Here is a 25,447-nt window from a genome sequence, read left to right on the forward strand (position 1 = left end):
GTTGTCTCCGGAAATGATTCCACTTTCTCTCGAGCTTCCGAGGTGGATGTAGAAGAGAAGCGGGAGTCGCTGCAGCGCTCGGGAATGGTGAGTTATTGGCGCCAAAACCTTCTTAGCGGTCTCAAAGAAGGGTCAGCATCAAAGGGGCTGAAAGAACATTTCGACTCAGGAAGCTAAATTGGACAGACGGGGGTGGTAGGCGCATGCGCCACAGTGGAAAGGGCTGTGAGGTAGAAATACGCATGCGCCGGAAAGGGGTCAGAAACTCGCATGCGTGCAGCAACTGTTCTTTTCCCGTTCCCTCCTAGTAACTCAATAGGATAACGTGGTGTTCCAGTGCGCTTGCGCGTGTTGGCTAGGCGTAGTACAATTTTAGTGTTTTAACGAGCTTTTTCTGCTTTGGCAAGGGAGGAACGGAGGCTGATTAGCTTTGCATCACTCAGTGAAGGCATGCCCGAGGGACTTTAATCTTGGATTCTTTCTAGGCTACAGGTGTTTTGTTTCATTTTTATCCTGCGCTTTCTTCAAAAAGGACGGGGAAGATAATCCCCTCCATTTTTTTAGCCTCGCAACAACAACCCTATGAGGTAGATCAGATTGAAAGAGACACACTTGCCTGTGTCACGCAGTAAGCAAATCAGGAGTTTGAACCCTCATCTCCACAGATGTAAATTGTGCAGAAAGTTTTGAAATATATGTAATAACCTGATGTCCTATTACACTGAACATATTTTCCAGCTTTAAATTAAATCCAGTATTCATGACTTTTTACCATATAAAGTTATATTATTTGGCATTTTAAAATTATGAATGCCTTAGGTTTGTTTTAGCAAAACTGGGTCTTGACATCTCCACCAGTTCAGTATTGTAATATACTAACTAGCCAAGAGCATCAATAAGGTGGATTCAAACCTTAGTTCTATCATGAGCTCTCACTAGGTGGCTTTAGACAAGCTCTTCTGTGAGCCTCAGTTCCTTCATCTGTGGTGTTGAATAATACTGACCTACCTTTATAAAGCAAGTTGTAAAGATCTAAAATGATTTAAAGGAAATACTTTTAGCACACTCTCCTTGTAGCCCGCCAATAAAGCAGGAATGGTTATTCAAGACTGGAATTAACTTATAATAGTGTATGATAAGCAAAGATGAGAAGACTGGGAGATTTGAAAGGAAAGGTTATTTTTGCTGCCTTTCCCCCCTTACTATAAACTGGGAAGAAAGACTTCTAGTGATACATTTAATCTTTCACAATGTGTGTGTAAAGTTCGTAAAACAGAGTTTTAAAAGAATGGTGTTACATAACCAATTAACACCACTGCAAATGAGTTGAGTGATCCCAAAGTCAGACAATTCCTGAGGAATAGCCATGCTTGTCTGCTGCTGTAAAATAATCTGTAGTCTTGGGGCATCTGAAAGACTTAACAGGTTTACCCCAGTATAAGCTTATACACGGGCAGCCCAGTCCTGAAGGGGAGGCAGTTCCACAGTGGCCAGGAGCGGCAGAGCCGCACCGCCTCTTCCAAGGCTTCCAGGCCACCATGGGGAAAAGAGACCTTTAAAAGAGACCTTTCCCGCTTCCAGGCGGGAAAAAGAGACCTTAAAAAAATTAATTTAAAAAGGGGGAGGGGTTTCCAGGGCGAAAGGGCTGTGGCAGCCCCACCCCTGGGGACCCCTCCATGCAGGCTTGGGCTTTCCTTTCTGGCAGCAGGGGCCGGCGGCACCTGGACGCCGGCGCGTTTGCCCCCACGCCAGCGAGGTGCCGCCTTATTCTGTGATAAGGTTGCACCTACACTTGTGCGTCGTCACGCCGGCTCCAGAGGAGTTTCCCCCTCCCTTTAGAAATGGGCTCATAATATCTGAAGAAGTGGGCCATGAAAGTATATGCTGGAATAAAATTGTGTTAATCTTTAAGATGGCACAAGACCCCTGTTTAAGATTCAGATAGTGATTAGATGGGGCAGTCCTAAACAGTATCAACTCAGAAGTAAGTCCGGTGTTATTTAATGGGGGTTACTTCTAGGAAAGTCTCTTTAGGATTGCAGCCTTGGTGGTCATTTTGGCAGATATGCTATGCTGGTGTATTTCTGTTACACCTGAGTCTTATAACATTGAACTCTTCAACTGTAGCACAAAGTGTACAAAATAATTATTTACTGGGCCTTTTCAGGATATTCAGATTTTTGCATGCGCATGATAATGCTGATGTCTTACATGTTGTCTTCAAGCCCACATAATAAAAATTTCCTTTGACTTGCTACAATGCTGGTAGTTTTTATTTTCAGCCCCTCCCCCTTTTCTCCAGGAGGCAAAATTGAGGGTACAGCTGATTCCAACTCCATCCAACTCCTGTCTAATTACTACTAAGTATATATGAAATTATCATTTTAATACAACAAAGGCATTTAATACAACAAAGGCATGTACTTTGAGATTTCAAAATATACCAAACAATGACAATTTATATGCCAAGTTGTACATTAAATTGTTTTACTGAAATAGAGGAAGTTTAGGTTTGTTAACAACCATTTAATATATTTCAGTTCCCCCTCTTGAATTCCCATTTTCTATCCATTGTTTCAAAATGGATCAGTTGCTTCCTGCAGCTGATTTGTAGAAGTCACGGTCATGGATGGTGTAATATGTCAGATGACAGCAGTGGCTGCAGTCCTAAACTCACTGATGTGGAAGTAGGTTTTACTGAAATCGAGGAGGCTTACATCCGGGAAAAGGCAGTGAGATTAGAAAAAGGCTTGAAGGGTTCTTAGAGAATGCAATCTCAGGCTTAGATTCTCTGTACCTCTGAATCCACCAGGATACAGCGCATTCCATAGTCATTGTTTGGCTTCTTGTACTTTCCTGTGATGCATTATGGTGTCAGTCCTATAATAGTTCAGCATGGGATCAGAAGGTGTAGCACAGGCCACTGATTCTTTGGTCCTCCTCCCCGGCAGACGTGCTGGATTCCAGACTGATGGCGTCAGGCACAGCGAGCCGCTCTGAAGACGAAGAGTCTCTGGCAGGGCAGAAAAGAAGCTCATCACAGGTGTCGGGTGCCATCCCAAAACGGCGCAGTTCATCCAGGTATTGTTCAGCGTGAGGTTGCCAGGGGTGGAGTCTGTGAAGCAGGCTGTTTTATTACTGATGCATTGATATTGTTTTTGTCCTTTCTTTCAAAAGACATTTTCCGACTGTTCCAAACTTTGGGCCTTTTGGGCATCAGAAGCAATGCTAAAAATTATTTCCTCCTCCCAGTTTGCTTTCATGAAGTCATTTGGCACTAGGGCCAGCAGTTTGAGCCATGGTCTATGAATTTTGGCTAGCTTTGGTAGCCTGCCAGAACTTGCAGTCACTCCAGCCTGGGGTGTGTTCACGGAGGAAGTGGTCTCGTGTGCTGGGATTTGAAAAGCAGCAAAGCAGCAGTGCTCTTTGTGAATGGCTCCAAAGCCCATTGCAAGGGAGGAAATGAGCTCCTGCCCTCCTGTGTTCACCACCAAGGCACTCATTGGGTTAAAAAAGACACTTTCTGCTGGTGTGCGCTACCTTGCACTGGTCATTACTGTGAGGGTAGAAGCTGGACTCTGTGCCACCCCACCCACCACCTATTAAGCAAACCAAGTTTGTGTGATGCTGGCTCGTTTAAAAACCAGATATGCCACACAAAGAGATGTGACCAGGAACCTGGTTAATTTTCTCAAACAGTGCATGCTTTTCTCACTGGAGCTGGGGGCAAACTCCTCTAGGTAAAACAATATTAATTCCGAATCATTTTGTAGGCCCAGCCTCCCAGAGGTTTCTGGATTTCATTGGTACTACAGCAACAATTTGTTGTTGTAGGACCACTGAGGGAAGTGGAAGAGGTAACCTCTTGCAGTAGGGTATGATGTATGGAGCATTAGTTAGCCTGATTTTGTTTGTCATTCTAGGTTCATCAAAAGGAAGAAGTTTGATGATGAACTGGTAGAGAGCAGCCTTGCCAAATCATCCAGCCGGGCCAAGGGCCCTAGTGGGGTGGAACCTGGGCGCTGTTCTGGCAGTGAGCCCTCTTCCAGTGAGAAGAAGAAGGTGAGAGCTGGGTACAATGAAGGGCTGACAGGTGTCCCGTATTAATGAAGAGCTGCCATGACAGATCCATTGCCAGAGATGATAATGCATTTGTGGTTATGCATTTAATCTATTTCTATAATTCTGATTTTTGAAATCTTTTGAATTCCCCCCCACCCCATATTCTTTTAGAACACAGGCAGTAGGGATGGAAAAGTACATGGCTATTGGAAACAATGCATAAGGTCCAGGAGGCAGGGGTGGGGTACAGGCAGAGAGATTGCATTCGATCCATCCCTTCTGCTTCTGAGATAAAGATCTTGTATATGTTTGCGTCAGCTCTTTCTGTAATTTTGAGAGCTAGATGCTGGAGAGCCACTGCGGTATGGTGGTTAGAGTGTCAGACTAGGATCTGGAAGACCCAGGTTCAGATGTCTACTCTGGCATGGAAGCTTGCTGGGTGACCTTGGGCCAATCACACACTCTCGGCCTAACCTACCTTACAGGGATGTTGTTGTGAGGATAAAATGGAGGATGAGAGAATGAAGTAAGACGCTCCAGGTCCCCATTGGGAAGAAAGGCAGTGTATAAATCAAGTAAATTAAAAAATACTGAGTAAAGTTAAACTATGACTATGCATATTACATGGGTTATCATGGCACTTTGCAAATGCAGGTAAAGAACTGCAACTGAGTGACATTGAGTTGCCCAGAGTGGAATCCATGGCAGAGATGGGATGTAATATCGCATTCTGCCATATCAAAATCTCTCTTATCCATATTGCTGCAGCTGGTGATTCTGCCTAACCCAGCATTCTGAGGAAAACAGATCCTAAGAGGAGGGAACAGTTTCTTTGACCAAAATGCTAAATGAGAACACAAGAGCAAGAACTCTGAGCCATGACCCATTTCCGTTTGTGTTGATACTGAAGAGGTTTGAATCCTGACTCCTTGTCCCTTTTTTTTATGGGCAGAGACACAATTTAAAAAATAATTGGTTGGTTTGGTTTAGAGTCTCATCTAGATAAATAGCTCCCAGGATCAATGCAACATTGCATATATATATTTGTGCTCTTCTTGCCCCCTCCCTATTTTACTGTTTGGCATGGTTTACATGTTTATAAATGTATCTAAAACGTGAAGAGTCACTGGAATTTGGAATACACATGTGCATGCTTGGCACCCCCAAGAACTTGGCACCTGAAGCAGTTGCCCTGACCCTGTTATGCTGTTGATTTGGGTTCAGCAAGAATCCTGTCCCCCTTCCCCAATTTTCCAACCCTGTGCTACTACTGGCTTGTGTGATTAGTGGAAGGAGATGTAGGTACTCTAGGTGCCACCTTCTCTTCCTTTTCTGATGTAGGTGCTCCTGCCTACTTTCCTTGAAAGGAAACTTGTTAGCAGGTACTTAGCAATGGTGTCTTATGACTCCCCTAGTGGCTGTTGTTGCATTCTGGTTCTGAATGTCAACATCTCTGCCATCACAGGTGTCCAAATCCATCTCTGCACCTGCCACTCCAAGCCCAGCTCCAAACCCCAGCCTTGCCAAGCGGATGAAGAAGAGCAAGCAGCCCTTGCAAGTGACCAAGGATTTGGGCCGATGGAAAGCCACTGACGACCTGCTGCTGATCAACGCAGTGCTTCAGGTAGCAGAGCAAGGACAGTCTGTGGGGGTACATAACAAAGTGTTTGAGCAAGGATTGATTGGTTGCATCCCATTTCTCTTTCAAGAAGCTCAGAGTGACTTTGACAGGGGTCCCAGGCAGTCTCCCCCTAGACTTCAGCGTTTTGTGTCTTCAGATCATTCCCCCCCCACCTTCCTTTCTTAGATATTTAAAAACAAAAACTGTGATATGCACCCATGGTGCCCTCTTACACTCCTGCAGAAGCTTGCAAAATATACTTTTTAGCTCCTGCTCGGCATTCTGTTTGAACACCTCATCCTTGAGGCCCAATAGTGTCACTGTGTGCCTTTTAACCCAGACCAGAATATGACTGTCAATGCTGCCACACCCCCAGAGATGACAGTCTCTGCATGTGTTGTGAGGTGTTGCTGGATTGACAGTCCCAGTAGTATTTGGCTGGGGAGGAAGTAGACATACTCCCCAGAATGCACCTCTTAGTCATGATGCACTCTCTTTTCCTGCAGACCAATGACCTGACCTCTGTGCACTTGGGAGTGAAGTTCAGCTGCCGTTTTAACCTGCGGGAAATCCAGGAGAGGTGGTATGCTCTGCTGTACGACCCTGTGATCTCCAAGTAAGTCCTGTCTTCTGCAAATGGCTGTGGGACTCAAGGAGTAAGGTGTGAGCTAGTACTGCAATGAGATTTACTTTCAACTATATTGTTAGAATGAAGGGGGTATGTGACCAGAGAGGCTATGGGATATATAGTGGGTTTCCTATATTTGCTTCAACATTCCTGCTCAGTCATAGCTGGGAAACTAAGGCAACTGACTGCCAAGGGTTTCTGTACCCTTGATGCCTTACTATCCTTTCTCTTGCTTTTCAGTTGCTCTGGAAAGAAGCGTAATTCTTCCTGCTCAGCAGTGATGAGAAGTCTTTAACGATTCAGTGTAGAAAGGTCTTAGAAGGTGAAAAAGATTCCCCCTCCCAAGCAACTCCATATTAACCAGGAATCTAAGATCCTCTGTCTCTTCCAATCCCAGAGCCCTCCTTGACAGCAAGGAACAGCAGGTTTCTTGGTAGCCCATCTCCCCTGGTAGAAGAATCAAAAGCAGGACAAGCAGGGGGGAAAGCGTAGAATTGATGGGCTTGGTTTTAAGCACTAATACAATCACAGGAGTCGTAGATAAGTGTTTGACCATGCACAGTACTATTCGGGTTCCTATGACATTCTAAGACCTTTCTTGTACTGCTACCCCATACCATTTTGATGGCACAATGTGATATTCCTTTGCAGTCCATTTTGTTCTCAAAGATTAGGACTTCTTGTTAAAGATTACACTGAAGACCAGAATCTTAGCACTTTCACAGGAGCAAATTGTTTCAGGCAGAGCTGACTTGAGAGGACAGTGCTTGTTGCCTCGTTCATTGGGATCTGTACTAATGGGAAATGCCTTCTTGGTATGCTTGGGTCTCATCCAGGAAAGCAGCCCTACAAGGCTGAGATGTTGGGAATACTTACTGTTGACACAACTGTTAGCCTTAAGTAAAGGTGGGTGAGAGTGAGTTTTGATGATACCTAGGTGACTCTCTCCCTCCCCTCCTCTCCCAGTGGCTTTGTCTTGGCACTAGCAAAGCGAGGGCAGCAGCTACAATGCCATTCTTAATGTAATTTCCTCTTTCTCAATTGATTGTGTTTGGCTCCTGAATGAATGCTACTAGTAGCTGTTTGGCAAGGGGGTATCTTTGCCCTGGTTGTTCCTTGTTGATCAATGTTCATTCCTCTTCTTGCCCTGCTATATTAGGTTGTCCTGCCAGGCCATGCGGCAGCTGCATCCCGAAGCCATTGCTTCTACCCAGAGCAAGGTGCTGTTCAGCAAAGCGGAGGAGCAGCTGCTAAGCAAAGTGGGATCGGTAAGGCTCGGCATCCAGGTTCTTGAACCCCAGTCCTGGTTAGCTTAGAACTGAGCAGCACTGCCGGGTTTCTTTCCTCCTGCTCATATTGGCTGGAGGCCTTGATGTGGTTTTGTTTCCCCCTGTAGCACATGGCTTGGCTTGTTTGATAACTGCCCTGATAAATACCGATTCCCTTGTCATGTATGTGTGCTAAAAAGGCAAATGTGATCTTGGGCATTATCAACAGAAGTATAGTGTCCAGATCACACTTTACTATGCTCTGGTTAGATCTCACCTAGAGTACTGTGTTCAGTTTTGGGCACTGCAATTTAAGAAAGATGTAGACAAGCTGGAACGTGTCCAGAGGAGGGCAATAAAGATGGTGAGGGGTCTGGAGACCAAGTCCTATGAGGAAAGGCTGAAGGAGCTGGGTATGTTTAGCCTGAAGAGAAGACTGAGAGGTGATATAATAACCATCTTCATGTACTTGAAGGGCTGTCATATAGAGGAGGGTGCTGAGTTGTTTTCTGTTGCTCCAGAAGGTCCGACCAGAACCAACAGGTTGAAATTAAATCAAAAGAGTTTTGATGTCCGTCTAGACATTAGGAAGAATTTTCTAACAGCGGCTCCTCAGTGGAACAGGCTTCCTCAGGAAGTGGTAATGTCTGTCAAAGAGCTCCCCAACCTGTCTCCACCAGTTGGAGGCTGCTTTGGTTTGGTCAAAGGTTTTCCAAAAGACAAAACCTTGAACTCCAGGCTTTCGCCCCAAGTCCAAGGAGTAGTTGCCAACTCTTTCAAAAGATTGAGCTCCAGGGGGAAGATAAGGGCAATCCTCTCCCAACTCACTCCAAAATTGAGTGCAACGCTTACCCTGCAAGGTAGAGGCCTGCCAGGGAAAGATTACACTCCCAAAATGTCTTAGGTTTTTGGTAGGTGGTTTTACACTCATACAAGGCACTTAGAATTTAGGCTTGGAATCCCAAAATCACAGACACAAGCCATTTAAAGGCTAACAATGTATTTATAAGATTCAAGCTGGTTTACAGGAAAGAAAAAGTCATGAAGTGTTAAGCAAGAAACTAATAAACTATTTAGCATAACTAGCTAATACATTCAAAAGCCTTTTTGGTTCAAAAGGATTGGCAAAGGTTTCTTGCATCAGGTTTATAGTTACCAACTTCCAAAGATGCTTCCAGCATTCAAGAGTTTCAAAAGGTTGTCCAAAGGTTTCTCCAAGCAGGTCAGCTTGACCAGAGTTTTCCCGTAGGGCCAAAATCAAATGGGTTGTGATGCAGCCAGCACAGCTCTCCTGCTGTACCCCAAAGCATGCATAGTTTTCTCAAGGGTTGGTTTGTCCTTATATTCGTTTTCTCAGTGGCATGAGCTCATAGAGGCCAATTGAGAAAACGCAAGCACTTAGCTGTTAATTAATCGCTTGGTCAGAATTGCTGACTCACTCAGAGATGTGTTCAGGTGAGGAAGCCTGCAGAACTACCTGCACCTGGACATTGTCATGATGGCTGACCATTTAATTACCATGGCAATGCACGGCCTTGCATTCCAAAAAGGGGAGAGGTTAACTAGCACCAGCTGGGGCTTACTCCCTCCACAGAAACAGTTTTCAAAAGGAAACTTATTTTTCTGGTCTAAAATCCCAATAACACAGAATCCATAGGCCTCCCAGGCCTGAACCAAAAGAAATAATACAATCCAAGAAATTGAGAGGCCTCAACTTCTTGACAATGTCTCCTTCCCTGGAGGATTTTAAGAAGAGGCTAGATGGCCATCTGTCAGCAATGCTGGCAGATCATGAGAGGGAGGGCACCTTGGCCATCTTCTGGGCATGCAGTGGGGGTGTGGGGGGGAGGTAGTTGTGAATTTCCTGCATTGTGCAGGGGGTTGGACTAGATAACCCTGGTGGTCCCTTCCAACTCTGTGATTCTATGATCTTTTGTTAACATTTTATATAGTAGGCCACACACAGACATTCTAGAAGTTAATTTTATTGCATAGAAATTTCACTCCTACGGCCTTTCAGGAAAGCCTTGAAGTTGCTTCTTCATTCTAGCCCTACTTTGACCCCGGCTTAATATCACTTTCAAGAACACTCTGGGATGTAATCGGAGTATTTTGTTTGTTTGTTTGTTTTGCTTTACTCTTCAATCACTTTTTTCCCAGACGAGCCAGCCCACTTTGGATACCTTCCAGGACCTGCTTCACAAACACCCGGAAGTTTTCTACCCGTCACGCACGGCCAAAGCCCTGCAAACGCACTGGCAGCTCATGAAGCAGTACTACCTCCTGGATGATCAGACAGGTAAGGCATCTGTCTCTGCTTCCCATTAATGGCTGTGGCTGTGGCTCTGGCTAGAATTTGAACAGCCCTTTGTTGTTTCTGCTCCATTCAGTGCAGCCGCTGCCCAAAGGGGACCAGGTGCTGAACTTCTCTGATGCTGAAGACATGATAGATGACAGCAAACTGAAGTAAGTGAAAGGGATGCGGGGAGGACTGCTTGCATGTCCACAGACCATTGTGTCTATCAGTGTCATCTGCATACTTGTGTGGCCTTGATGGCTGGTGAACCCGGCTAGCAGGTTTGTTCCTTGAGACTCATATCAATTTTTTGAGATCTGACACTCCTGTTCCCATATTCCACATGAGGAAAGTGGGCCAAGGAGTGAGTCAGTGCCCATGATTTACCCTATGGTGGGTCCATGGCAGAGCTGAGATTTGAATTTGTCCCTCCCCAGGCCAAGGTCTGATGCTAGTTATCTACCAGCCTCTGTGCTCAGTTGTCCTTCTCCTTTGTTTTGCATCCCAGCAGTTGTGACCCTGTGGGGGACCCTTATTGGCAGTGGCTCCTAATCGTGAGCGGACCCTCCCACATTTTGCATTGTTGAGTGTTGCAGTAGCTCTCACACCATAAATGTGGCAGCATCCTTAATCCATCCTGTGCTTGCTAGTGGGGCTGGTAATAGATATGTAAGTTTTGCTGTTCAGAATAGAGCAGGCAATGTAAACGCAGAATCATCATTGACACCAGAAGGGTTCTGTGAGCCATTTAAGATCTGCCTAACCTCACGTCTGTCTCTTCCCCCCCCCCCCTCACTTTCCTGTAGGGACGTACGAGATGAAGTGCTGGAGCATGGTGAGTAGTGTTTTGTTTAACATCTCCCTTTGCGAGTGGCCTCACCTCTGCTTAGATCTGCGCAAGAGGCTTTGTATGAGCTGGACTACCTCCTCCCTGTCCAATAGGGCCAGGTATTGGGCTATAGAGCAACACATTTATTTCCCTTAAAATCCCAAGCAGAGTCACAAATAGGAGCTGGAATCCCTGTTGGGCAGCTGTTGAAGGGAAGCAGGGCAGAGCTTTGCACTTTGCTCATAATTCCAAATGCCTAACATTTATTTATTTAAAACATTGGTATCTTGCCTTTCTGCTCACTAATGACCCTGAATGCAGTGAACCGGTAAAGAGGCATTAAAACCAACTTTTAAAACAGCAGAAAACATTTTAAAACAGCAAAAACAAATGAGAAGGAGGGAGGGTCAGTAAGGGAACAGCAGATGAAAAAAAGTCTTTGCCTGCTGACAGAAGACAGTGATACAGGGGGGCAGACAAATCTCCTTGAGGAGGGAGTTCCACAGTTTTGGTGCCTTGACAGAGAAGGCCCTTTCATGCCACCCATCTAGCATCAGTTGGTGGGGGCATTTAAAGCAGGCCCCCCGAAGGTTATTGTAATGGGAGTAGCCAGTCTTTTAAGTTATGCAGGTATAGGGCTTTGAAGGTCAATACCAGCACCTTGAATTGGGCCTGGAAGTAAACTGGAAGCTGGTGCAGATGGAACAACACTAGAGTGATATGATCCCTGTGACCCACCCTAGTCAGTATTCTGTACCAGTTCTAGTTTCCAGACCCTCTTCAAGGGCAGCGCCACATGTAGAGTGCATTGCAGTAATCTAATCTAGATGTCACCAAGGCATGCACCACAGTAGCCAGATCTTTTTTTTTTAATGCAGGAAAGGCTACAGGTGGCTCACCAGCCAAAGCTGGAGGAAGACACTGCTATACTGAGCCTTCAGTGTGGGGGAACAGCACCCTCAATGGGGAGGAAATTCTCCAAAGTAGACACATATGCGTTTCTCCTCCAATTCCCTGCTTTGGTTTGCTAGGGCTCAGCAGAAGCCAGCATTCTTTACAGCAGAACACCCCATTCCCAAGAGCCTGGACCTTTATTTCATGTGTGGCTCCTGCGTGTCATTGTTGATCTCACACACAGTCCTCCTTGCAGAACTGACCGTGGCTGACCGGAGACAGAAACGTGAAATCCGGCAGCTGGAGCAAGAGCTGCACAAGTGGCAGGTGCTGGTGGACAGCATAACAGGTAAGGCACAAGTGGCAGGTGCTGGTGGACAGCATCACTGCCTCCTCTGGTGGAAGCAGCCAAGCAAGAAGGGGCCATGGGAAAAAGTAACTTGCTCTGGGGCTTGAGATACTGCTTGAGGCACTGGAGGCAGGCAGTGATTCCAAACAAATTAGAAAGTTGAGCATGCTTTGCATGGGTACACACCTGCTCTTGGCTTCCCCCCAACTTCCAAAGGCCACCTGTGTCTAGTCTAATCCATCCTTTCCTCATGCCAGGAATGAGTTCCCCTGATTTCGACAACCAGACATTGGCTGTGCTGCGTGGGAGGATGGTGCGTTACCTCATGCGCTCCAGGGAGGTGAGTCCATCCTGTTGTCCAGCTCCTTCATTTTCAGGCCTTGCAAAATTTTCCATTGTGCCCTTGGATCAGGCAGGATGTTGAATAGGTTTTTTTCAATAACAGTGACTCAGTTCTTAGTGTGCAGCACTGAACAAGAACTTTTCTGGCATTTCCTGGGAGTCAGAGCTAATTTTTGCAAGCTGATAGGCATAAATCTCTGCCATTCTCCTCAAAGCCCCCAACTAATTCTAAGCAAATAATAGTATTGCCTGATTTGCAGGCCTGGAGTGCATGTGTGTGCTGTCAAGGGTGTAAGAATTCCACACCTTTCAAAGCATCTCCAGGTGTTCATTATGTATGCTTTTGAGGAGAAGAATCTCTGAAGAAAAAATATTTCCATTATACGCCTTAGGAATCCAAGACATGTCTCTGCCTTAAAGGAACAGGTTTTGATTCAAGCTATGATGGTAACTTTACAGACTATCTCTGCACATGTCAAATCCTGCAGATAATGGTTAATGTTAGACAACACTGTGTGTGTATTCCTGCCGCTATTACATTACCTGTATGTATTGTGATACCTGGTGCAAAATTCAGCATCCTGAGAACTCTCAAGCTTTTGTTGCCTCTAAAGCAGATTTCCCAGCCTAGTCCCACATCCTTGTCCTTCCCTTTACTCCCCTTACTTACCCTTTTTCCATCTTTTGCCACCATTTTGCTGTTTCCCATGGAATATCAAGTTTATTGTCCTCCTTAGTTTGAAAATTAAAACTGCTTTAAAAATGGATGGATGATTGATTTTAAAATGGACAGATTTGCCTGATTAATTTGATTACTGAATAGTAATTTTCTTGGAGCAGAGTTCTGGTTCCTTTGATGAACACTGTGAACATTCTTCCAGATCACTCTTGGTAGAGCCACCAAAGACAATCAGATTGATGTGGATCTAGCATTGGAGGGGCCAGCATGGAAGATCTCTCGCAAGCAAGGTACCGGAGAGTGGGTTGCTGCCCCTGGGTGGCTGGGAGGAAGAGGTTTGCAGGTCAGGGCTGAAAGAGAAAGCAGCCTTGTAGTGGCTGAGTAGGGATGGGAGGCTACTGGGGGTTCCTGATGCCAAGTGCCTTGAGATAGCCAGAGACCTTGGATGGTTTGCTGGGAGGATCCCAGTGGGATTTGAAGGCTGTGCAAATGCCATGCCTTGTTCTAAAACAGCTCCAGTGAGGTCTTTAGTTCTCTTCTTACAATCCTGTGAACTGCAGTCAACTTTGTAGCATTAAGAAACAAAATCTAAAAAGTGGAAATTAGTTGGTATTTTCAGCTGGCACAGTTTTTTAATCTAGACAGCCTAGGGGGAAAATCTGTTTAACTTTTAGAGTATTACTATTTCACTCCCCCCCAGAATACAACTTGGTTTGGGCCTCAACGTAGGAGGTATTTCTCTAAGCAGTTGCAGCTGCTGCTCATTGCTCCTTTTGAAGTCCAGTTTCTCCTTGCCTTGGCATTTTCAGGAGTCATCAAGCTGAAGAACAATGGTGACTTCTTCCTGGCCAATGAAGGCCGACGGCCCATTTATGTTGACGGGCGCCCCGTGCTGTGTGGCAGCAAGTGGAAGCTGAGCAACAACTCGGTGGTGGAGGTGAGTCCTGACGTTTTGGGGAAAGCTGTATTTAGGCAGGTCCCAGAACCAGGAGAGCTCTCTGGTGGGTGTGTCTGATGCTAGAGGTCCACAGTTACTGGTGGCTGCTGCTTTTGGTGTTGCAGCGACTCACCTGACCCCAAAGGAAAAGCAGGCAGGCAAAGGGCTGCTAAGCCCTTCTTACCAAAACTCTAGTGCTAACTGGGATGCACAAAGTGCGACAAGTAAGATAAGGCATCAGGTCATCTCAGTATGATAGTGTTCTATGCTTGTTGGAGTGACACCTTAGGTCTTGAAAGTGGCAGATTAGGATCGAGAGGAGGTGAGAAAGCAGCTATGTGTGTGCGTAAAGTGCCATCAGGTTGCATCCGACTTATGGCAACCCAGTAGGGTTTTCAAGGCAAAACACTTAACAGAGGTGGTTTGCCATTGCCTCTCCCATCCAAATACGAGATCAGGCTAGCCTGGGCCATCCAGGTCAGGGCAGAAAGTGGGTAGGATAGGATAAGATATATTTGGAAAACAAACCCAAAGCTCTCCCTTCCTTCCCCCTCCAACTGACAACCTCTTCTGTGTCCTTTCTTCCCCAGATTGCCAGTCTGCGCTTTGTCTTCCTCATCAACCAGGATCTGATTGCGCTGATCAAGGCCGAGGCTGCCAAAATCGCCCAGCCCTGAGGCACATCTCAGAACCAAAGGCATCAGCCTGGAACTGTGTGTGGGTCCTCGACCCCATTCCTTGTTGCCAGCAGGAGCTCACCATGCCCTGTGCTAGCGATGCAATTTCATGCAGCCTGCCCTACCCCTAAGGCAGGTCTGAAACCTCTCAGGGGCCTTTCTCTTTGGGAAAGGAGTAAAGAAGAAGAAAAAGAAGTCTTTTGGTCAGCCAAAGCACCTTGCTTGAGGTCCGCTGGCTGTGCAGGAAAGGCCTTCTGCTTTTGCTGGCTCATCAAATGAGGCTGTTGTGCTTGAACGCCTTCGGCCATAAGAGCAAAGGGATCGTCCATGGAGGAAGGAAAACGGGGAGCTTTAAGTGTCCAGTCATCTAATAAAATAGTTGTCAATCTCACCTGCTCTGTGATGCATTTAGTGTGTTCCATCACTTTGTAGCTCCTGCCAAAAAAATGTTTGGATAGATGGGAATCTTATGGTTTGATTTGACGCAGAGGGTCGTAGGAGGCTGTGCTAGAGTTCAGTGCTGAGAATGAAGCTTTAGCAGAGAATAGGAGATAAAACTGATGGGGAAACGGATGCATCACCTAAGGTAGAAAACTGGCCTGTCTAAGTATGTTCGGTCATATGAGAGTCTGACCAAAAGAACAAATGTGTGTGTGTGTAAAGTTCCGTCAAGTCGCAGCCAACTTATGGCAACCCTGTAGGGTTTTCAAGGCAAGAAACATTCAGAGGTGGTTTGCCAGTGCCTTCCTCTGCACAGCAACCCTGGTATTCCTTGGTGGTCTGCCATCCAAATACTAACCAGGGCTGATCCTGCTTAGCTCCTGAGATCTGATGAGATCAGGCTAGCCTGGGGCATCTAGTTTGTGTTTTGTGGCAGTGTTTGTGTTTTGATTACCATCTTGGGAACTTCAGAAGATTACCACACCATAACGGCAACATTTAGACCAGATCAAACAATTTAAAACAAACTGTAATATATTGTCAACATACATATACCTGTTGAGTTGGATCCAGTCAGCTTTTTCACAGGTGAAAAAGGGAGGAAAGGGTCCCTTTTGACCGATCATGGGACCTGCATGGACAGAAGCCATGTAGGATGTGAGCTGTGGTAAGGAGGAGAATTTGGCAACATGGAATGAAAAAGCTGGCTGGATCCACCCTGTTTTCCACTCCTAGATCTCTACCATGCAGTACACAATTTAGAAAATGTATTGCCTGAAAATTTAACAGAGCATGTAGGTGACCCCAAAACAATGGGACTGCCACACTTTCTTGGTGTTTACCCCTTAAAAGGGCATTAAACTTTCTCAGGACATCAAGACACCAATTAATATTTCTAATCTTCTGAAGTTCCCAAGGCAGCCACAGGGATACAGTGACTAGAGTAGGCTTTGCCCTGGAAAAACCCCTTGGCAAAGTGCAACTCAGCTATGTAGTTGATTTCCCCTCCCCGCAATCCCCTGCCCCATATTATAATCAGTCAAGAAAATTTGCCGAATTTCTGCAGATTGAGTTGGGATGGCTTTCAGGGAACTGAATATATAATGTGGGTCTGGCCCATGCTGATTTAAGAGGCGCTGTTGGTGCCATTTCTTATAGGAAATGAGTGGAGAATATATCTTTGATCCACAAAGGATTACTACACCAGCAATCACTTTCTCTTGTCATTCTAGAGCCCCTCTTGTGATTCCTGCCTCCCTGCCCACTTTCTGACAAAGCACAGTAAACCTCCAACAATGGTAATCAGTTTGTATCCGAGATCCAAGACCAAAGTGTAATTTTTATTTTATAAAAAGGATGCCAGTCTTTGCCCAGCCCCACAACCACAGGGGACTAACAAAAGTCTCTTTCCACCCTGCCTCCCAGCAGAGGAACTACATGCATAGTGGGACTCCCACGCCACACCAATCCAGTGCCTAGCGATCAAGCTGCCTCAAGGAAGTTACAGTTGGTGTGGATAGACGTATATATAAATATAACTTTGCATATTTCAAGCATCTGAGTTTGCAGTCTTATACCCCAAACAATCAACACAGGACGGGCCCAGTTTCTGGCAGCAGGGACTGTTGCAGCGATTCCCATATGCCTGCTTATGCCCCGAGAAAGTACTTTGTCCATTCCTGTGCAGAGGGCAAGGTTGTGGAGAGAGCTTCTGAACCCGACTTCCTGTCCTTTTCTTCTGACTGCGAAGGCCACTTGCAGCTCCCGCGGGGCTTTCTAGCTGCAAGGTAAGGGACTCTCCCTGATGGTTCCAGACCAGAAAAATCCCAGTGCTTCATCTGCAGGCAAGCAGCAGTACCGGCTCATACGCCTGTCCCTTCCTCCTGTGGCCAGCAGGGGGCAGTGCTTGCTGACCCATCCTCCTGAGCTCCAATCAGCACCATTTCAAGGCTTGAGGAATCACAGGCTTGAGCCCTGGAAGGTTTGGTTTCTGCGAGGCCGGTCTGGGATGCTGGATCCGCTGGGGAGGAAGTCTGGGGAAAGGAGCTTTCTCTTTGGCTCGGGCTTGGCAGCTGTGTGTGGGTCCCCTGGTCCTTGGACTGATGGTCCGTGGCTGCTGTTTCAGCCATCTCAGGGTCCTTTCTTGGCCCCAATGTCCAGAGCGTTCCAGGCCAGGGGGCACTCTGTCCAGCAGGTTGGGCCCACACCCACGGGACCCTGCCACAAGCCCCATTGGGACAGGGTGCTGAGGGTGCGCTATGAGGACAGAAGGTGGGCAAGAGTCCTGTATCTACCCGGAGCGGGCTCAAGAGAGGAGTGTCCACGTGGGGAAAGGAGCCATAGGCCGAAGGGTCAACACGTGGGTGGGTTGGTGTCTGGGCGAGCAGGAAGAGCTGCACAGCCTGGCGCAGAGAGTGGAGACCTTCACGCATTTGCTGCACCTGGCCGGAGAGTTCTGCCACCTGCCACAGTGGTTGGGGGGAAGGATACAAAGAGAACAAAATAAGCAATGTTGCCTGCTGCTGCTCTCCTTTTTGCCTTGTGGCTGCCCCTTCCACTCTCTCCTGGTCCTGTCGGCAAGGCACTAGGAACCTCGGACAGTAGCTGTGCAAATGCACAAAGCCTGGAGGAAGCAGGGGAGAGCGAAGCTCTGGTAAACCAGCAAAGAGAAAAGCCACCTGCCACTTTGTCTTGTACAGCTTGGTCTCCTCTCCCCACTCGCCCAATTCACTCATAAGCACATTATGTACATAAGTGCTGACAGATCCTCGGCGTATAAAATCAAAAAGACATGACTCGCTTCCATTTAGCAGATCAGGATAGTAACCTCACTGCTCTAGTAGCCTCCTTTTTAGCTACAGCCCTCTCTGAGAGAATCCCCAAAGATCATCCAGGTCAAGAGAACTCAAGTATTATATAAACTAATTTTAATCGATAAATTATCATTACTAATAAATCATAAGAATTATTTTAATTCTATCTTCGCCGGCTGTTCGACGTGTTTTATTACTTCAAGATGCCAATAAAGGTATTGTATAAGTGCTGCCAAGGCGCAACTGACTCGTGATGACCCCAAGCAAGGGCCTTTCAAGGCAAGAGAGCATTGCCTTCCTCTGCATCGTAGTCCTGTCCAAGTACCGACCCTGCTTAGCAATTTGATGGCGGTCAGGCTATACCCTTCCCTCCCCATAAACACATTAAACAGTATATTTCCCTACTCATTTTAACTACCATTGTTGCTTCACTGGACAGAATTATTAAGAGCGGTTAAGATTTAACACTATTGGAACTAGTTTATATATCCACTCAAACGAAAGCTGAAGTGTTTCCTGAACCCTTAACCTTTTAGACTGTAGGATGTTGGTTAGATGTTTAAATTCTTCCATAGGGAAGGAAAGCTGAGAAGTGCTTTCCTCAGTCTTCCCGTGGGTATTTTGTTTTTTACATGCTGGATTTCTTCCCCTACCCCATTGCAAGACATTCAGACACGCAACCCTTCATTTGCGATCTGATCTAGTAGAGTCCAAGAAAAGCTTTGCCACCTGATGCCACCATATATACACTGCATCTTGGCTAAAGATCTTACCGCTTGGCGCAGTTTCTCAATTGTGTCAGCCCCTGATAACTCTGGGGGGATGGTGAGCAGGCCGCTGTCTGCAAGAAGAGAGGCTGGATTGCAGTTTACAGACCAAACAAACAAACAAAAAACACAAAAAAACCACTGCTGATTTTTGGAGGGGGTTTCCTCCTCCCACAGACACATAAGAGAAATTCCAGGCAAAATATTTACCTGTACCAGGTGAAGGGCTGCTGTAGTCTGGGCCTGAGGTGCCAATGTGGAAGCTAAAAATAGGTTTGTCAGAACCAGACCCATCTTCAATGCCATCCACAACCCTTGAGAGAGAGAGAGAAGGGAAAAAAAAGAGGAACTAATAGCTGGGAGGTTGGAACTCTTAAGCCTCAGACCCCAAAGCTTGCCACTGGCAAAACAGGCAAAGTTGCCTGCGTAAAATCTTACAATAATGCAGAGGACATTTTGATAGGATTAAGGTGGCTTCCAGGGGCCAGCCTGATATGGTTCAGCAAGTTCAGCTCTCCAGTTTAAACTAGGGAGAGGCTGCAGTGCAGCAGACAAGAATCCCTCCACTCTCACCTCTTCTGGCCAGGAATTTTACAACAGTCAAATATATGAATCGAAATGCTGGTTTTTTTGCCGCCAAGTCACAGCATACTTATGGCAACCCCTGGTGGGGTTTTCCAGGCAGGAGACTAACAGAAGTGGTTTGCCATTTGTATAGAGACCCTGATATTCCTTGGTGGCCTCCCATCCAAGTACTAACCAGGGCCAACCCTGCTTAGCTTCCGAGATCTGACAAGATTAGGCTAGCCTGGGCTAGATCTTGTCAGATCTCAGAAGCTAAGCAGAGTCAGTCCTGGGTAGTACTTGGATGGGAGTCCACCAAGGGATACCAGGGTCACTACGCAGAGAAAGGCAATGGCAAACCCACCTGGGTTAATCTCTTGCTTTGAAAACTCTATTGGGTTGCCATAAGTCAGCTGCAATTTGATGGTGCTTTATACACAAACAGCTGTTAGCAAGCCAAAAACAAACAAACCCTGAGCGAGTGAGGAATCTTAAGCGGGTGGTGGGAAGGGGTGACCAAAGCTACCTTGTAGTATCACCCCTATTTCTACTGTGTCTTTTCTGTCTGACTGCTGCTTACCTGGGGCTGAGGTCTGGGGGGCCACTGCATGGCACGCTGTGTAGCCGCAATGCTGTGGGGCGCGAGGAGGTGTCAGACTGTGGGTGACGCAGGAAGGCTGTGCGTGGAGGGGGATGGCCTTGACACCCAGAGGCAGAGGGGAGCAAAGGGCTGGAGGGTTCGTCCGCAGCCTCTGCAGGGAGGCAAGCAGTCCTGTGGTGGGGAGGGAATACGGCCTCTCTCTCTTTCTCTTCCATCGTGGAGAGCAAGGTGGTGGGTTCTCTGTTGCTCAGTGAGGATGACTCAGCCTGCAGGAACAGAGAGCAAGAAACTTGCACGATGGAGAAAACCAATTTTTATTGTATTTTAACTGAATTTCTATAGTATTTGACTGGCTTTTATTAACCTTTTGCATTCTGTTGTAACTTGTTTAGTTAAAGGGTGGTCTGCAACTAAACTAAACTAAACGCAGGGGAACCAAAAAGCAAACCTGACACCTTTCCATCACCAACGCCATCCCTTCTTTTCAGAAGCCTGTCAAATTGACCTCCCAGAACTTTCCTGCATTTCAGGAGCAGGAAAAAAGGGGGGATGACCTAATTTTAGTGGACTTCTGTTTGAAATATTAACCATTCAACTTCCATTTCTGCCATAGGCTTACCATTCATTACAACCAATATGTAGGTTTTAAGTCTTTTTGTATTGTAACATGTGCAGGGACATCTAGTGTCCAAAAGCTGTGAAAATATCCTCAGTTTCAGTCATAGAAGAAAGTAAAGTTTAAGCATGCACAGCAGCTTAATAAACTCTGATCGTCAACAGTGGTAATCCTCAAAGTCAGGCTACAGTTGTCCTCTCCAAAAATCTCTCATCTCTTTGGCCAATTATGTGGAATCCATCTCCACAGATTCCTTCCAGATAATGGTGAATAACAGAATGGCTCAGGAGGAGGCTTTCTTTACAAAAGGAACAGGGTTGTAATCTACTCCACTGTTTACTCTCTATTTTTTCCTGCTCTTTACTGCATTGTCTTCAGCTTTTGTAATTCCATTTTCTGCATCATTTATGAGATATCGTGTCAGATGCACTTTTGCATTATTTTTCTAACTTTATAATCCTACTGCACTGTCTATTGGATGCAGTATGCTGTTTGTATTATGTGATCTGCCTTGGGTATCAAAAAGAAAGGTAGGATATAAATAAAGGAGTCACAATCTGGTCCAGAATGAATACCAATTTGTCCCAGAGCTATAGAGGCCCTGGCATTCAATGCTGTCATTTAGTTGACCTATTTAGATCATGCTTTTTCCACATGTGTTTGAGGAGGTTTCCAAATAAAGTTACAGAAGCACTGCAATGACACAGTATAAAACATAAAAAGAGCAACATTAAAATAAACTAAAACAAGCAGCAAAAAATCCGTTGAGGCCCCAGATCTTTAAAAGTCTTTGTACTACACAAATGCAATTACCGCTGTCATGCCAGGCCCCACCCCACCATCATTACACAGGTCCAGAAGGCTTCAGGCCCTACTGCAAGACTCATGCCATGTAGCTGGCTCTTCATCCCCTATCCCATATTTCAAGTTACTTGTGGGGCATTGTGAGGGATCCATTCCTGTTCAGGGGAAGAAAGCCACAGCAATTGGCTAGGCTGATGACCACTGCGACAGGAAGGGTGCATCCAAAGAATCTACATACCTCAGGAATTCATAGTTCCGTGTTGGCGAACCTATGGCACGCGTGCCACTTCCGGCACGCGTTGCCCTCTCTGCCGGCACGCGTGGTTCCTCCCAGCTGCTGGCCTTTCCGGCTCCGCCCCGCCCCGGATGGGGGAGGCTGTAGGCAGGCGGCTGCCCAGCTGGGCCGCGGGGGCTTTGAACCGCTCGGTTCAAAGCCCCCCTTTCCTGGACTCCTTGCCGAATTTTTCCACCCCAGCCTCAGTCCTGATCCCCCCCTGCCCAGAGCCGAGGGGGGGCGGAGAACCCCCCCTCCCTGCTGCCTCCCGCGCCACTCCCGGGCCTGGCCGTGGGGGGAGAAATCCCTGCAGGGGGTGCGCGCATCAGGGCCTCCCGCTGCTCCTTCCCCGGCCGTTGAGCCGGGCCTCCTCGCCTCTCGCTGCCCGGAAGAGGGGAGCCCGTCGCCGCTTCCTCTCGCTGACGCTGTCACGCCTCCTTCGGCGTCTGGTGCCCCTCCGCCCCCCCGGAGGGTGTTCCGCCCAGCCGCCCTTCTCACTCCCAGCAGCCGGCTGGCCGGCTGTCCCCCGCGGCCCTCTGGAGGGGCCCACGTGGAGGAGTAGGGTGCGCGCGTGCACACACACACGTGTCAGGGGGGCTGGACTCCCCGCCTGCCAGAAGGCCCCCCACCCCTCTTCAGTTGGGCCGGTTCAGGGGCGTCTGCCCTTTTTGCCTTTGGGGAACCTGCGGGGGAAAGGTAGGTGGTGGGGGTCGGCTCCTGTCTGGGGATGGTGTCGTCGGCGCTTCGCCCCCCTCCCCCCCGGCCAGGCGCCCAACTGTGGAGGTTTGTCGGCGGGCGGAGGAAAGGACGGGTGGGAGGGGCTTTTATCCTGCCGTCCTGACCCCTTTTCTCCCCCCGCGGGTGGTGGCTAGCCCCCGCCGGTGTCTGGGAAGTCCCGAGGTGGCCCGGGGAGGCCTGGGCTCAGGACAGGGGTTATTGGCCATTTGTGAATGGGAGGTTTTGCCTTGGACTTGCCACTGAGATGCACATTTACCCCATCCAGAGTCTCAAAACTGCATGGGGAGGGGGTTTTGTTGTCTATTTGTGAAAGAGAGGTTTTGCCTTGGACTTGCCACTGAGATGCACATTTACCCCATCCAGAGTCTCAAAACTGCATGGGGAGGGGGTTTTGTTGTCTATTTGTGAAAGAGAGGTTTTGCCTTGGACTTGCCACTGAGATGCACATTTACCCCATCCAGAGTCTCAAAACTGCATGGGGGGGTGTCTATTTGTGAAAGAGAGGTTTTGCCTTGGACTTGCCACTGAGATGCACATTTACCCCATCCAGAGTCTCAAAACTGCATGGGGAGGGGGTTTTGTTGTCTATTTGTGAAAGAGAGGTTTTGCCTTGGACTTGCCACTGAGATGCACATTTACCCCATCCAGAGTCTCAAAACTGCATGGGGAGGGGGTTTTGTTGTCTATTTGTGAAAGAGAGGTTTTGCCTTGGACTTGCCACTGAGATGCACATTTACCCCATCCAGAGTCTCAAAACTGCATGGGGAGGGGGTTTTGTTGTCTATTTGTGAAAGAGAGGTTTTGCCTTGGACTTGCCACTGAGATGCACATTTACCCCATCCAGAGTCTCAAAACTGCATGGGGAGGGGGTTTTGTTGTCTATTTGTGAAAGAGAGGTTTTGCCTTGGACTTGCCACTGAGATGCACATTTACCCCATCCAGAGTCTCAAAACTGCATGGGGAGGGGGTTTTGTTGTCTATTTGTGAAAGAGAGGTTTTGCCTTGGACTTGCCACTGAGATGCACATTTACCCCATCCAGAGTCTCAAAACTGCATGGGGAGGGGGTTTTGTTGTCTATTTGTGAAAGAGAGGTTTTGCCTTGGACTTGCCACTGAGATGCACATTTACCCCATCCAGAGTCTCAAAACTGCATGGGGGGGTGTCTATTTGTGAAAGAGAGGTTTTGCCTTGGACTTGCCACTGAGATGCACATTTACCCCATCCAGAGTCTCAAAACTGCATGGGGAGGGGGTTTTGTTGTCTATTTGTGAAAGAGAGGTTTTGCCTTGGACTTGCCACTGAGATGCACATTTACCCCATCCAGAGTCTCAAAACTGCATGGGGGGGTGTCTATTTGTGAAAGAGAGGTTTTGCCTTGGACTTGCCACTGAGATGCACATTTACCCCATCCAGAGTCTCAAAACTGCATGGGGGGGGGGGTTTCTTGTCTATTTGTGAAAGAGAGGTTTTGCCTTGGACTTGCCACTGAGATGCACATTTACCCCATCCAGAGTCTTAAAACTGCATGGGGGGTGTCTATTTGTGAAAGAGAGGTTTTGCCTTGGACTTGCCACTGAGATGCACATTTACCCCATCCAGAGTCTCAAAACTGCATGGGGGGGGGGTGTCTATTTGTGAAAGAGAGGTTTTGCCTTGGACTTGCCACTGAGATGCACATTTACCCCATCCAGAGTCTCAAAACTGCATGGGGGGGTGTCTATTTGTGAAAGAGAGGTTTTGCCTTGGACTTGCCACTGAGATGCACATTTACCCCATCCAGAGTCTTAAAACTGCATGGGGGGGTGTCTATTTGTGAAAGAGAGGTTTTACCTTGGACTTGCCACTGAGATGCACATTTACCCCATCCAGAGTCTCAAAACTGCATGGGGGGGGATGTCTATTTGTGAAAGAGAGGTTTTGCCTTGGACTTGCCACTGAGATGCACATTTACCCCATCCAGAGTCTCAAAACTGCATGGGGGGGTGTCTATTTGTGAAAGAGAGGTTTTGCCTTGGACTTGCCACTGAGATGCACATTTACCCCATCCAGAGTCTCAAAACTGCATGGGGGTGTGTGTCTATTTGTGAAAGAGAGGTTTTGCCTTGGACTTGCCACTCAGATGCATAACTCAACAATAAGCCCCCCTGCAGAGTTTTGAGAATGCAGATGGGGAAAATGGTGTTTGTCAGTCATTGCCATGATTTAATTTTATGGATGACAAAGGATAGTACAGTTAGTTCTGAAAATGAAATCCTTAAAGTGTGGAATTCTCTGCCAAATAATTTTAAATCAATTAAAGCACTTGGGATTGCTTTCCTTACTTTGTTTGAATCATTTTATGCTTGTGAGCATAAGATGTTAACGTATGAGTTTTTTTCCCTAAACTAAAACCTCAGTATTCAGGTTAAATTGCCGTGCTGGCACTTTACGATGAATAAGTGGGTTTTGGGTTGCAGTTTGGGCACTCGGTCTCTAAAAGGTTCGCCATCACTGTCATAGTTGTTAGCTTCTTTAGCTGATCCAGGATTGCACAAAGGCCTAATCCAAAATAATTTTCTAGACATCCAGTGACCACTCAGACAATGAATGCATTTTCTCTGTATTATTTCTAGATTCTGAAGTTTGCCTATCCTTATCTTGGGCTACATCCAAGCAGATGATTTCTATAGTCAATCAGAAGGGCAGGTGGGCCATGACCAGCAAAATATGATACAACACTGTTTAACCACAGAAGTTACTTTCTGACATAGCAACCAACAGTCAACACATTTGCAGTCTTCCTCCCTTCTGGGGTGTAACCGCATGTTATGGCTATGAACTTACTTGAAAGACACTGTTCCCGCCCAGATTGTAGCTGAGCTCGCAGGGAAGTTCACGGCGGAATTTGCTGGCAAATTCTGGGTAGAGTTCCAGGCTGGCAAGGAGGCCAGCCAGGCCCAGGCACTGCAGGTCACAGTAGGTGAGGCCCCGTACATCTGCATTGGCTTGAACCACCTGCTCCTTGGTTGAGATGTGGCAACCAATCAAATCCCCCTTACCTAGATTAAATGGAGAAAAAAAGTAATACATGGCAACGCAAATCCCTTTCCCTACTTTTTGGGGGCTGTGTGTATTTTTATTAACTCCTCAACCTCAGTTTGTGTGCAAACTGTATTCATTTGGTGCAGAATTCAACAGCCTGAAAACCTTTCTTGTGGAAGGAAAGCAAAAGCCAGGACCTGATCCAGCAAAAATTAAGTGCTCTGA

The 25,447-nt window shown here is 47.0% G+C and overlaps 2 protein-coding genes across 2 annotated transcripts in view; one reads left to right on the forward strand and one right to left on the reverse strand.

Annotated features, from left to right (window-relative positions):
- Nucleotides 1–14,631, forward strand: MCRS1 (microspherule protein 1). Its single transcript, XM_056856336.1, has 14 exons — nucleotides 1–87; nucleotides 2,952–3,081; nucleotides 3,924–4,062; nucleotides 5,528–5,686; nucleotides 6,190–6,299; nucleotides 7,471–7,579; nucleotides 9,740–9,878; nucleotides 9,970–10,045; nucleotides 10,682–10,710; nucleotides 11,855–11,947; nucleotides 12,205–12,287; nucleotides 13,171–13,258; nucleotides 13,778–13,905; nucleotides 14,496–14,631. Exons 2-14 carry the CDS (start codon nucleotides 2,972–2,974, stop codon nucleotides 14,580–14,582), a joined length of 1,350 nt encoding a protein of 449 aa, XP_056712314.1. The 5' UTR covers nucleotides 1–87; nucleotides 2,952–2,971; the 3' UTR covers nucleotides 14,583–14,631.
- A 2,254-nt stretch (nucleotides 14,632–16,885) lies between these two features.
- The window catches only part of KCNH3 (potassium voltage-gated channel subfamily H member 3), an 81,898-nt gene continuing 73,336 nt past the window's right edge, over nucleotides 16,886–25,447 (reverse strand). Inside the window, exons 11-15 of the mRNA XM_056855493.1 lie at nucleotides 25,025–25,239; nucleotides 19,748–20,034; nucleotides 18,814–18,917; nucleotides 18,610–18,677; nucleotides 16,886–17,485 (exon numbers count right to left, since the gene is read on the reverse strand). Of these exons, the coding sequence (XP_056711471.1) occupies nucleotides 16,886–17,485; nucleotides 18,610–18,677; nucleotides 18,814–18,917; nucleotides 19,748–20,034; nucleotides 25,025–25,239 (1,274 nt within the window). The remainder of the gene's footprint in view (nucleotides 17,486–18,609; nucleotides 18,678–18,813; nucleotides 18,918–19,747; nucleotides 20,035–25,024; nucleotides 25,240–25,447) is intronic.

This window comes from Euleptes europaea, chromosome 1 (assembly GCF_029931775.1).
Source record: "Euleptes europaea isolate rEulEur1 chromosome 1, rEulEur1.hap1, whole genome shotgun sequence".
Taxonomy (NCBI): domain Eukaryota; kingdom Metazoa; phylum Chordata; class Lepidosauria; order Squamata; family Sphaerodactylidae; genus Euleptes; species Euleptes europaea.